The sequence below is a fragment of the Pseudonaja textilis genome, chromosome 9 (genome assembly GCF_049901715.1).
Source record: "Pseudonaja textilis isolate UNSWEBS1 chromosome 9, rPseTex1.2, whole genome shotgun sequence".
Lineage (NCBI taxonomy): Eukaryota > Metazoa > Chordata > Lepidosauria > Squamata > Elapidae > Pseudonaja > Pseudonaja textilis.
This window is the reverse complement of record NC_141998.1, coordinates 24,213,030-24,225,161: the sequence shown is the minus strand read 5'-3', so window position 1 is coordinate 24,225,161 and position 12,132 is coordinate 24,213,030. Positions and strand designations below refer to the sequence as shown.

The following is a 12,132-nucleotide window of genomic DNA, read 5'->3' as shown; positions in this document are numbered from 1 at the left end:
GACCATTGTAGAAGAAGACTAAGGAAATGGACCTTCTGCAGAATGTTTAAGGGAATAACTAGGGCTGGGCCTCAAATGGCCCAGAAATGTCCATCTTCACCCTCTTCAAGAATTACGTGTTGATTTATCTCCAGAAATAAAGAAGAGCAACTGAGTAAGAATCAGTCTGGCCATCTCAGTGAAACTTGGCCACACTATCATATAATTAGATCTAGAACATATTAGAAGGGAGGACCGGCAAGATTAGAAGTCAGGCAACACTTTGATTTATTAAACAGGCACATCTGCTACATGCTGAAACCAAGAAGCCATGCGGACTGCCAGCCAACGCTCAGTGGTTGGTGTTCAGAAAAGTTCTTGGTGTGTTCCCAAATGCCTACAAGCTCTGAATGTGCCTCCTCCAAGCTGCCATGTTCAGAACGGGAAGGATATATGATCATGCCTAGCAAGAGATTTCTGCAAGATCGTGTGAGGTCTCCTGAAACCTAAAGAGATGCAGAAATGACCTCCTTGGAAATTCCTCCCAGCAATTCACTGGGCATTGACTTTCTTTCTAGCCAGATTCCCAGGGTGTGTTCACACAGCACCTTTGTGGGAACTGAAGCTTCATTCTTCTTGAGAACATCAGGTGACCTAACCTTGGCATGCATATCAGCTGTTGACTTACCATTCTCTTAAAGGCTAGGCAACACTCTGGTGTATAGTATCGGTTCGCAAACTTTAGAGAGGTCCTCTGTGGGTGAAGGACAAGCGAGGAGATATCTGACATGAAGTTCATGAGGGCTTCAACAGGTGTCTTCCTGAATATGTGGCCTTTGAGCATGGAAGCGGCAAATAATATACAAGAGCATAAGGAATCATAAAGAGACAGAACATCTCAAGAAAATGAAGGTTACTTTTGTCACATATTTCATCTCCGTCTTGATCAAGACAGGATGAATGAATGGAGGTAAAAAGGAGTCTAAAAGCCAAATCTTTCCATGTCATATTCAGATATTCTGAAATGGGATGAGATAATCAGTGGAGCTGCATTCTACAGCTTCTTATTCTCAAAATAAGACAGGAATCAAAATATTTTTCTGTTAGTTTTGGATTTTTTATTCCCTTCTAGTCATTGCTTTTAAGCTCATTTTTCTGTTTTCTTAATTGCTCTAAAATATTGCACTTAGCTTCAGATTTCTGCTCTGTTGGACTTTCTAATGTGTGTGTGTGTGTGTGTGTGTACTTTTGTAGGAACCATTTCAGCCTCTTAAACTGAGGAAGGACAAAAACAAGGAAATCTAATATTAGACATTTTCATCACTACAAGGAACCTGTTTTCCAGAAAACTGATGACTCCCATTTTACTATTCGAAACCAATTTACCCCAAAAGTAGTTTGCACTAAAACAACATATTGCTCACCAGATATATTTGCTGGGAAAATGTACAACTCCAACTACCATGAAGATTATAACTAAATTCAGAGATATTAGAAAGGATTAATGAGGGAGAAATGGGACATTACTAAAGTGAGTGGGGGCGGGTGGAAACCCACTCCTTTCCCTGGTTCAACAGTGTGGAATATATCAAAAAGATTGGAGATAAATTAGCCAAATCGAAATCTTATTGACTTCACATGTCACACTAAGCCACATTTGATTAATTTTGGTTTATGGTAGACACAACCGTTGGTTATGCACTAGATTAAGCAACTGTTCAAACATGTGAGCAGTCTCAGCATTTACCTAGTAGTAGTTCAGCTATCACATAATTCTGTTTGTTTTAACCATGGTTTGTTCAACAGGCATCCATACATTTCATATAACTGTTCTTGTAGGCCACCTAGATTCATTTTTAATGCTTTTTTTTCCGAAACAGCAAAAAAGCACTTGCAATAAGTAAAATATCTGGTTCAATAAAAGTGTCTGGAGCAAACCACAACGATGCCAAGATGGTGCCATGAGTACAAATACAGCCATCATCTATGTGCAGCTTAGCATCGCGAGTCCGTAACTCATGGGAATTGCCATCATTATACTAATGAGCACAACTTAGTCAACAAAGCCATCATGGATCCAGAACGTCCATTACTTTAAGCCAGAAATGATGGTTTAAGCCACTTCCAAACACCACTTCCCTTCTTGTATTGTCCTTCACCATCACCACTTATTCCCCGTTTGAGACATTGCTGCTTTCTAGCTTGTCCATTTATTGAGATTTCCATCTTGCTTTCCAACACAGATCTCTGAGAACCTGGGAACCACTGATCACTCCAACTGTAGATTCATTCAAGGAGATGAATTAAGATGAGATGGAGACGCCCGCTGAGGTTAATGTCACAGACTGGAGCCAAATGTATGTGGCCCTTGTTTTCCTCACTCGACACTGGTGTTAGCATTCTGAACTCAGACCCGTGGTGAGTGAACAACTTGAACCCAAGGAGGGCAAGTGAGATGGGACTTCAGCAGGAGATTGTCACATCTGTTGCCTGAAGAACAACTGAAACTCCCATGGAATCAGGTCTCTCATGCCCCACTAGATTTACACCAACACACACACACACACACACACACACACACGGGGGGGATTTCTATTATCTCCACTAGACGGTCTACCAATGTTTAACATGGGCATTGGACTACAGCAACCATAATTCCCTTCCAGGGTCCCCAGTGGCCAAATCCTCTTTTCTTAAGGAGCCATCAAGGTGAGCTAGTTGTTTTGGAAGAAGAAATGGGCGGGAGAGAAAAGGATATTATTTCATTTCTATTTCATTCATTCAACTCCTTTGGGATGTTTGAATCATTTTCTCCAGTTACCTAAAAATTTAACTTCAGCAGCTGCTTTTGCTAGGTCATTGTCACCAGCTCCTGGCCTCAGAAGAGGACCAAGAGAGGGCCTCCCTTTTGTTGTTAAGGAACCAGAAATTCAAGCTGGCTCTTTCTCTCTCCCTTCTGTGCAATTACTTAATTCTTTTTTAATTGCTACCCTAACAGCCTCCCTCCTACATATTCCCACATCGCCTCGGCCCTCTTTTCAAAACCTTTTTGTGTCCTTCTGTCTCTTTGTCCTCCCTTCTGCAGCCAAGAAATTGGAGAGTCTTGGCAATGTTTCTCAAACTGGCCCACTTTAAGATGGGTGGACTTCAATTCCCCGAATTCCCAAGCCATCTTAAAGTAGTCCAGTTGAGGAACAGTGTTTTTTGAGGGGATGGAGAGTCAACAGACTAATTTATGATGCAGGATCCAATGTGGGTTGGTCACTGGAACCAGAGGTTTAGTCTTCTGAGCTTTTGGACTCTGAAGTCCATCCTCGGGGAACTTCTGTCTCACAAGATTGCCTGTTTTGAGCTATGGAGATTTTCAGTCAGTCCCAAAGATGCTTTCTCAAAAGTCAACTGGACTTTCTCTGCCTGTCAGCGTTCCAATTAACCAACTCCAAACCAATTAACTCCGAGACAAGCCTTTCCTCAAAGTTCCATTTTATTAAAGTTGTCATATTGGCACATCTGGGAAAACCTGAATCTGAGAGTTCCGGGTTTTCCCTTCCCCAAAGAAATTCAAATATCCATCCCCTGCACCCATCAGCCCATCACATGGACCAATCAAATGTTATCCCAACTGGAGACCTTCCTCCAGAAACTCCTCTCCGGGTATAGGGAAACATGTCCTTGACTCTCTGAGAAAGGATGTTGTTGAGTCTAATCTTCCACCTCTCTATGAAATCCCCCCTCCCAAATCCCCAGGCACTAAATGTGGTAGCCTCAAAACTTCCAAGTAGTATGGCTTCCGAGGCTGACACTGTTTTTCTTTGAACATGTTTCATTTCTGATCCAGGAAGCTTCTTCATTTCATATTCTATGCATAGGATAGCTGGAGAAAAAAAACAATCTGTAGAGAGAGAAGTTCCCTGAGGAACGTCTGAAAGTTCAAAAGACGTCTGGTTCAGGGGTCTGCAAGCTGCAGCTCTGGAGCCACAGGCGGCTCTTTTGGCCTTCAGTTGTGGCTCCCTGATGGCTGATCCCACCACTGGCTGGCCCCTCCCCTTCCCATCACTCCTCACTTGGCCTGAGAAGGTAAGGGTGATGGTGGGGGATGGAGACTCGCTCCATACTCCAAAGCAAGAGGTGACTGGGTGGGAGTGAGTTGGCCACATCCACCCAGTCAAACTGGTTGTTAAATTATTGGCTCCCGGTGTTTTCTTTTCTGTGGGAAACGGGTCCAAATGGCCCTTTGAGTGTTTAGGTTGCAAGCCCCTGGTCTAGTTCTAGTGACTGATTAGAATTTAGAACCTGCAACATTGTTTTGGGACACATGTATTTGCCTTCAATCATAATTTAGGATGCTGCTTGGATTTCCTTTTCCATAAGCATTATCTTCACATTTGTCCCCATCCGTCCCACAAAAGCATCTCTAAAAACAAGTGGCACCCAAAGTGTGTATGTTGTGCATACTAGCTATGTCCATGCTATGGAAGCCTCCCATATTGTTATACACATTGTGACAAACAAAAACGGATTAGAACATCAATCGTGCCATTGAAGATATCATGTTAACTCCGTTGATCCTTCTGCTTGCATAGAAATTTCTCGTCTTTTCTCAAAATAACTTTGGGAATGTTGCTCAGGTGAACAAAAACTACTCGTCTAAGGTCATCCAGTAAATTTCCAGGTAGTTTTTATCACCAAAACATTGGGGTATTCTTCATGCAACGCACGAATCCCAAAGTTGGGTGACTTGAGGATGGACCACAATGGAAACTAAGTTCAAATCTCCTATAAAGAATCAAGAAGCAATGGATGGACACTAATCCAGGAGAGATCCAACCTAGAACTAAGGAGAAACTTCCTAACAGTGAGAACAATTAGAACAATTAACCAGTGGAACAGCTTGCCTCCAGTGCTCCATCACTGGAGGCATTCAAGAAGAGACTGGACAGCCGCTTGTCTCAAAATATAGGGTCTCCTGGTTGTGCAGAGGGTTGGATTAGATGACCTACAAGATCTCTTCCAACTCTGCTATTCTATTTGTTTCAATTCAATGTTATTATGACGAATGGTTAAGGGATGTTTAGGTTGTTTAGCCTAGAGAAAAGAAGGATTAGGAGTGACACGGTAGCAGTCTCCCAATATTTGAGGAGCTTCCAGAAAGAAGAAGCGGTCAACCTATTTTCCAAAGCATCTGAAGGCAAGGCAAGAAGCAATGGATGGAAACAATCAAGGAGAGAAGCAACCTGGAACTAAGGAAATATTTCCTGACGGTGAGGACAATTAACTAATGCAATGGGTTGCTTTCAAAAGTTATGGAGGCTTTTAAGAAGAGATTGGACATCTGAAATGGTATTGGGTCTCCTGCTTGGGCAGGGGGTTGGACTAGAAGACCTCCACAGTCCCTTCCAGATCTGTTATTCTGTAAAATCATTGACATGGTGTTCTGACAGACTAAAAAGGTTGAGTAGTTCTTAAAATAGCTACAGCGAGAACCCATTGGTATCTTAAAACACCCAAATCTTGTCCCCCGCAAATCCTCAAAATACAGGAAATCCCGGTCCCGCTAGAAACAGACTCTATCCATGTCAGAACTAGCCAACCAGCTGGGGTTGGGCAAACCTTGTATCTAGCTGAAAGTTCAGGGTGGTGTGTGAACCCAGCATCTTGGATTAATTCAGCAAATTGAGGTTCAATTAACCATGAGTAATATGTTGGGCGAACCTAGATGGGAGTGAGATATTTACATTGTAGGTCTAGCCAGCATGATCAACGCCTTCCCCTCCCTTGAGCATGCCCCACAGCCACGTAAGATTCTCCACCGCAGGTAGAGAGCCCTGATTTGTTTAGATGTGAATGGCTAAATAAAGTAGGTGTGCATGTAGGGGCAGGAGGAGAAATCCTTAACTTCTCCGTCGAATGAAATTTGATGAGATTTATACAACAATTTCTTTGCTATTTAGAGAAACAGGGGTGCGTTCTTAAGGACATCCTTAAGGATTTATCATATTTTGTCAAAAAAAACTGAGGAGAAGGAAGAAGAAGAGGAGAGGAGGAGGAGGAGGAGGAAGACAAGGAAGAAGAGGAGGAGGAGGAGGAGGAGGGGGAGGAGGAGGGAGAGGAGGAGGAGCAGGAAGACAAGGAAGAAGATGAGGAGGAAGAGGAGGAGGTGGAAGAGGAGGAGGAGGAGGAAGACAAGGAAGAAGATGAGGAGGAGAGGAAGAGCAGGAGGAGGAAGAGGAGGACTAGGAGGAAGAGGAGAAGGAGCAGGAAGACAAGGAGGAAGACGAAGAGGAGGAGGAGGGGGGAGATAAGGAAGAAGAAGAGGAGGAGGAGGAGGGGGGGGAGGAGGAGGAGGGGGAGGGAGACAAGGAAGAAGATGAGGAGGAGGAAGAGGAGGAGGAAGAGAAGGAGGGAGAGGAGGAGGAGCAGGAAGACAAGGAAGAAGATGAGGAGGAGGAAGACGAGCAGGAGGAGAAAGGAGGAGGAGGAGGAAGAGCAGAAGGAGGAAGAGGAGGACTAGGAGGAAGAGGAGAAGGAGCAGGAAGACAAGGAGGAAGACGAAGAGGAGGAGGAGGAAGAGGAGGACGAGGGGGACGAGGAACGATAAGAGGATACAACCTTCACAATAGCCTATTGAAGGAAAAAATATAGCTAACCCTTGACTCATCAGCATACTTGAGCCCAAAATTTATCTTGATAAGTTAAACAGTTGTTTAAGTGAAGGTTGTCTTCTTTTAGGACTTTTCTTGGCACCGTTGTTAACTGAATCGCTGCAGTTCTTAAGTTAGTAACTTGGTTGTTAAGTGAATCCGGCTTTCCCATTGATGAAGCTTGCTTTGGATGGTGGCAAAAGGGTGGAATCACGTAACCACGGGACACTGTGACTGTCATAAATACAAACTAGTTACCAAGCGTCTGAATTTTGAACATGTGACCGTGAGGATAGTTCAACGGTCGTAAGTGTGAAAAACGGTCCTAAGTCACATTTTTCTATGCTGTTGTAACTTGGAACGGTCACTAAATGAACTATTGTAAGTCAAGGAGTATTGGTGTTTTTTTTTTAGACAAAACCATATTTGCCTTTGACAAATCCCATTTGCCAACCTTTTTCGCCTGCAATTCCTAAAGAGAAAGGACCCTTAGGCAAAAAGAAATTTTATTTTATTTTATTTTATTGAGCCTCTACGGAGTTTTTAAAACTTCCATGCCAATGTCCCTTTAATTGAGTGGAGTTAAAAGGTTTTCAAGACTGAAAGGAGGTTAGATGTTCAATGAGAATGGAAAACAAGACAACAAGAAACCAACAGTTTGAAATGTAAGTTGGGTTGGTAATATGACCCTTTGGTGCTTTTTTAATGCTTCCTCTGCCATCCACGAGGCTCCAAAATCCATGTAATCCTGCCTGATTCCAGCAAATTGGTCTAATTTGCCTCTCTGCTAATCCTTAAAGCATCCATCGCTGATGACAAGACAGAAAAAAAAGTCTTGTGGAATTGCAAACGCTTACTGGTTTTTCACAAGTCGGCGAATGAGTCCATGCATCGTGCTACAAACCAACACTGGAAGTTTTTAAGAAGCGATTGGATAACCATTTGTCTGAAGTGGTGTAGGGTTTCCTGCTTAAGCAAGGGATTGGACTAGAAGACCTCTAAGGTCCCTTCCAACTCTGTTATTCTAAGTTAAGTTGAAACCAGCTTCTTTAACTGTGGTTTACTAAATAAACTGTTGGCAAACCAAGTCTGAGGCAAAGCCAACCAAAGCCTAGAGAAATGAATTCTTTAAAACAAGGATCTCCAACTTTGGCAACTTTTAAGACTTGTGGACTTCAACTCCCAGAATAAGTCCACAAGTCTTAAAAGTTGCCAAAGTTGGACATCTCTGCTTTAAGATATATGACACCCTTTTAAAGCAGCCCAACATGCTCGTACTACCATATGTGGTGGACATGCCCAAAAGTGAAAGCATACTGGACAAAAATACATATTTGGATAGAAAAAATAATAAAGGTACATATAGATTTAAAACCAGAAATATTTCTGTTGAGTATCATACCGGAAAAATATAATAAATGGACTATGTATCTAATGCTACGTGTGTTAACAGCACCCAGAATTGTATTTGCACAACATTGGAAAGGTGTGGAGATCCCTACAGAAGAGAAGATAATTTTAAAAATACAAGAATGTGCAGAAATGGATAGATTAACACTTGAAATTAAAGAGAAGGGGGATACGGAATATTTTGAAGCATGGGATTCGTTTTATCAGTGGTTAACTAACAGAAACAGAAGTTAGAACATTTAAAATTATAAGAGAAGGATTAATTGTACTATGAGGGTTTATTATGATATATTTATTATTAATATGATTTAGTATTAATAGTAAGCATTAATATTATGTTGAGAAAATACTGTTATTATATGATCACTACCAATGAACATTATTACTTTGGTGATGATGATGACCAGTGCTCTAACTGTAACCAGACAACACACTGTTCATATAGACATTGAAACTGTGGCTCTTTCTTTATATAGTAATTTTTTTTTTAAAAAAAGTATTACTTAAAACAGCCCAATATACCCCACACCCAAAATGTATCTGTGTGGGCTCATTCTCAACTTCATCAACTGTTGCAAGAATAAACCGGGAAGAGAGAAAAGTGGGATGCGCAGATAATCTGCAGAATCTGAAAACTTAATGTGGGGGATAGAAAAAGGAAAGCCATCATTCGACACTCCGATAGTTTTCAAGTGGTTCCAGGGTTTTGCCTCTCATCCTAAAAGAAGCACTGAAACCCAAAAAATATTTCTTTGTCTCAAGCACCTCTCACTCAAGGAGCTTGAAATCTCTCACGTGGATTTCAAGATGGGATAAAGCGAAAAACAGCCCATGCTTCCCCATCCGTATCTGCATTAGCAGCCGATAGATTTCCAGAACAATTCAGCTAGAATCGAGTCCCTGCATGCCTTCTTGGGCAAAGGCCTTGCAACCAGGCAGTGTGGGAGGTGTTAGGGATATGGGGATAAATAAAAGCAGGTTACCAGATATTTCGTGATAAGGACCATACAGGTCACAATTGTTACTTTAAAATAAATTAGAATTATTTTTCCTGCAGTGCATTTTGGCCAAGAGGTCAGTGAAGTAATTGGTTCACAGTAGATTATCTTTGCAGGGATTAAAGAAAGAATGATAATTTTTTTTCCCCTAACCATCTTTTCATAAATAAATATTACATGCATGACTACACTGTCCTATGTAAGTTGAATGTTTCACATTTTAAGCCCAGTGTTTGAGAGAGGATTCTTCAGGATGATGAGGGGAAGAGAAAGGAAGGGAAGGGAAGAAAAAAATGGAAGAAAGACATGGAATGGGAAGGGAAGAAAGAAAGAAATAAAATGGGAAGGGAAGAAAGAAATGGAATAAAGAAATGGGAAAGGAAAGGAAAGGAAAGGAAAGGAAAGGAAAGGAAAGGAAACGAAAAGAAAAGAAAGGAAACGAAACGAAACGAAACGAAACGAAAAAAAAGAAAGGAAAGGAAAGGAAAGGAAAGGAAAGGAAAGGAAAGGAAAAGAAAGGAAAGGAAAGGAAAGGAAAGGAAAGGAAAGGAAAGGATTGGGATTGGATGGGATATTGGAAAAGAATACTTTCTATTCATTCTATTCATACAGTTCAATACATGGTCAGCAGAGATGATCATCTTGTTCTCTTTCCTCAACTTTTCTGAAGTAATATCCCTCACCCAAGTTTTAGAAAGCAACTTTTGAATATCTATTCTAAGATCTAACCCTCAATACAATTCTGACTTTTACACACACTTCTGCAGTAGTCTATCAGGGGAAGCTCCAGTCCTTCCTAAAACTCTACTCATCTCTTCAAGCCAAGGCAGATGTTGATTTTTTTTTCCCCAGCAACTTCTTTATAAACACACCCCAGCATTGCTGGTATCTTTCCAAAGAGGTCCAGTTTTAAGAAACTCAGTGCTGTCTAAAATCCACCCCATCTCCCTCCATCTCAACTTTTGGTTCATAACTTCAGGTTAGAATCTTTGTGCTAAGAATTTCTATTATTTGTACAATATTTACATTTTGCTTCCAATCCTCCTAGCTGTTTTTGTCCTGACCTTCCCCTCTTTTTTGCAGCCACAGATAAAACTTGTTCCAAGTGTCGTAATATTCTGAATCCCCCTTATTTTTCATTCCTAAAGTTAGTCTATCAGATTCTGCCCATGCCAAATGAAAATACTTTTAAATGCAAGCAATGCAGCCATGCAGGGGTACAAATCAGCACACCTTGAGCAATTCAATGATGGATATGGCCAGGTCAATTAACTCTTCGTATAGCCCAGAGACAGAAAACCTAATTAGCTAAATACCACTTAGCATTCAATCTAGGTTATTTGGTCCCATTTGGGTGAAAATGTTTCCTTGCAAAAATCCCGGTGAGGAAAGAAAGAGTAAGGGTTCAACAATATGCCAAAAAAATTAAAATAAAATTACAATACCTCCTTTCCGGATTTCTCTATCTCTACCGTCACGGTGGTATGGTTCTTGTGTTCTTGGAACATGCAAAGGTAACAGATGCAGACTTGGTCGGTCTGGCAGAAAAGCTCCATGGTCTTGCCATGAATGGGGCATTTCCTGGCTTCAAAGTCTTTGATGGGATCCAGAAGCTGGTGATCTCGAAAAGCAGCCCCTTCAAAGTGGGGCTTCAGGTGAAGCTCACAGAAGCTGGCTTGACACACCAGGCAGGACTTCACGGCCTTCTGCTTGTTGTCAATGCAAGAGTCACAAAGGACCTCTTCCAGAACCACCCGGGGTCTTCCAGAAGGTACTCTACTGGCCCGGTTGAAGTTGGTCCTTTTGGTCTCTCCAGTTTCCCCTAAGGTGATAATGGGTTTTCTTAGATCTGAGATCTGCCCACTGGAAAACATTGACTTCTTCCCTTCTCCTTCATTGCCAAAAGATTTCTTGGCCTCTACGTTAAACAGGGGCTTCCTCAAATCTCCGCGCTCTGGAAAAGTGACCTGGGACCTCCGAGTTTCTCCTCCAGCAGGAAAACCTGACTTTTTGGACTCCCCAACCTCCATATTGAAGTAGGTTGACCTCTTCTCATCAGACGACTCCACAAATTGGATGATCGGTCTCTTCCAGTCACCTCCGGCATACACAGAATTCTTGAGTTGGGTTGTCTCTAGGTTTGGCGCCACATTGTTTTTGTTGGCTTCTTTCTCAGCTTTCTTTGGGCTGCTGGATTTCTTCCCTTCTTCTGTCTCTTTCTTGGGTGAAGGGGGGGCCTTGGTTTCCTCTTGCTTGCCGGTGGTCCCGTTGGTCCTTGCCGTTTCCATCTCGTGGTCCTTTATCCCCCTGCGTTGGCTTTCTGGCCTCTTCTTTGCAGCCACGCTCCGTGAAGGATTGAATCAAATTGCAGGCTAATATGCTCCTTTCTTTACAGAAACAGCCAAGTTCTCAGGCCTTGATCCCAGCGAGGAATGAAAAAAAGAAGAGAGGGAAAGCATTACCTAAATGCCACACCTGGAAAATGGGGAGGAGAAGGGAAACACCTAGATTATACAGGTAGAGCCAGAGAGAAGACAGGCAAAGAGATGTTACAAAAGGCATCAAGGAATCCTGCTTAATTATAGAAGGTGCTCCACACCCAAAAATATACCTGTCTAACCAGGTTAGGGAGTGAAAAGCTATTTATGTGTCACACTACTTTCTTTTTCTTGTTCTTCTTCTTCTTCTCTTCTTCTTCCTCCTCCGCCTCCTCCTCTTCTTCTCCCTTCTCCTTCTCCTCCTCCTCCTCCTTCATTTTCTCTTACAAAAATTATTTTCATTATGAGGCTGCCAGCAGGCCTGCTACCTGCTTTGAAAAATAACTACTTCTTGACAGCAGGAATACATAAGTAGAATTAGCCAGAGAGGTGAAAATATCCACCAGGCAAGTTTTATTAAGCAGGATGCATGAATATAAGCAATTTAGCTTTCAATTAAAAGACATGAAGAGAATAAGAAACCAGCTACTAAGTATCAAGAATGAGAGAATGGCACCCTCAGCACCAGATGCCAACAGGCTTCTCCGTGACAACCAAAGATTTAGTAGAAGTTTATCATCTCAGGCTTTGAAATTCTCCTTCAGGTATTATCTTTTCAGACTTTCA

The 12,132-nt window shown here is 42.0% G+C and overlaps 1 protein-coding gene across 4 annotated transcripts in view; it reads right to left on the bottom strand.

Annotated features, from left to right (window-relative positions):
* The window catches only part of TRIM29 (tripartite motif containing 29), a 36,963-nt gene extending 25,501 nt beyond the window's left edge, over positions 1–11,462 (bottom strand). For 2 of the 4 annotated variants that reach the window (XM_087939166.1, XM_087939168.1), the window contains exon 1: positions 10,474–11,462. In XM_087939166.1, the coding sequence (XP_087795292.1) occupies positions 10,474–11,316 (843 nt within the window). In that variant the 5' untranslated portion in view covers positions 11,317–11,462. The remainder of the gene's footprint in view (positions 1–10,473) is intronic. The other 2 variants (XM_087939167.1, XM_087939169.1) reach the window with 1 other exon arrangement.
* Between the last annotated feature and the right edge of the window lie 670 nt (positions 11,463–12,132).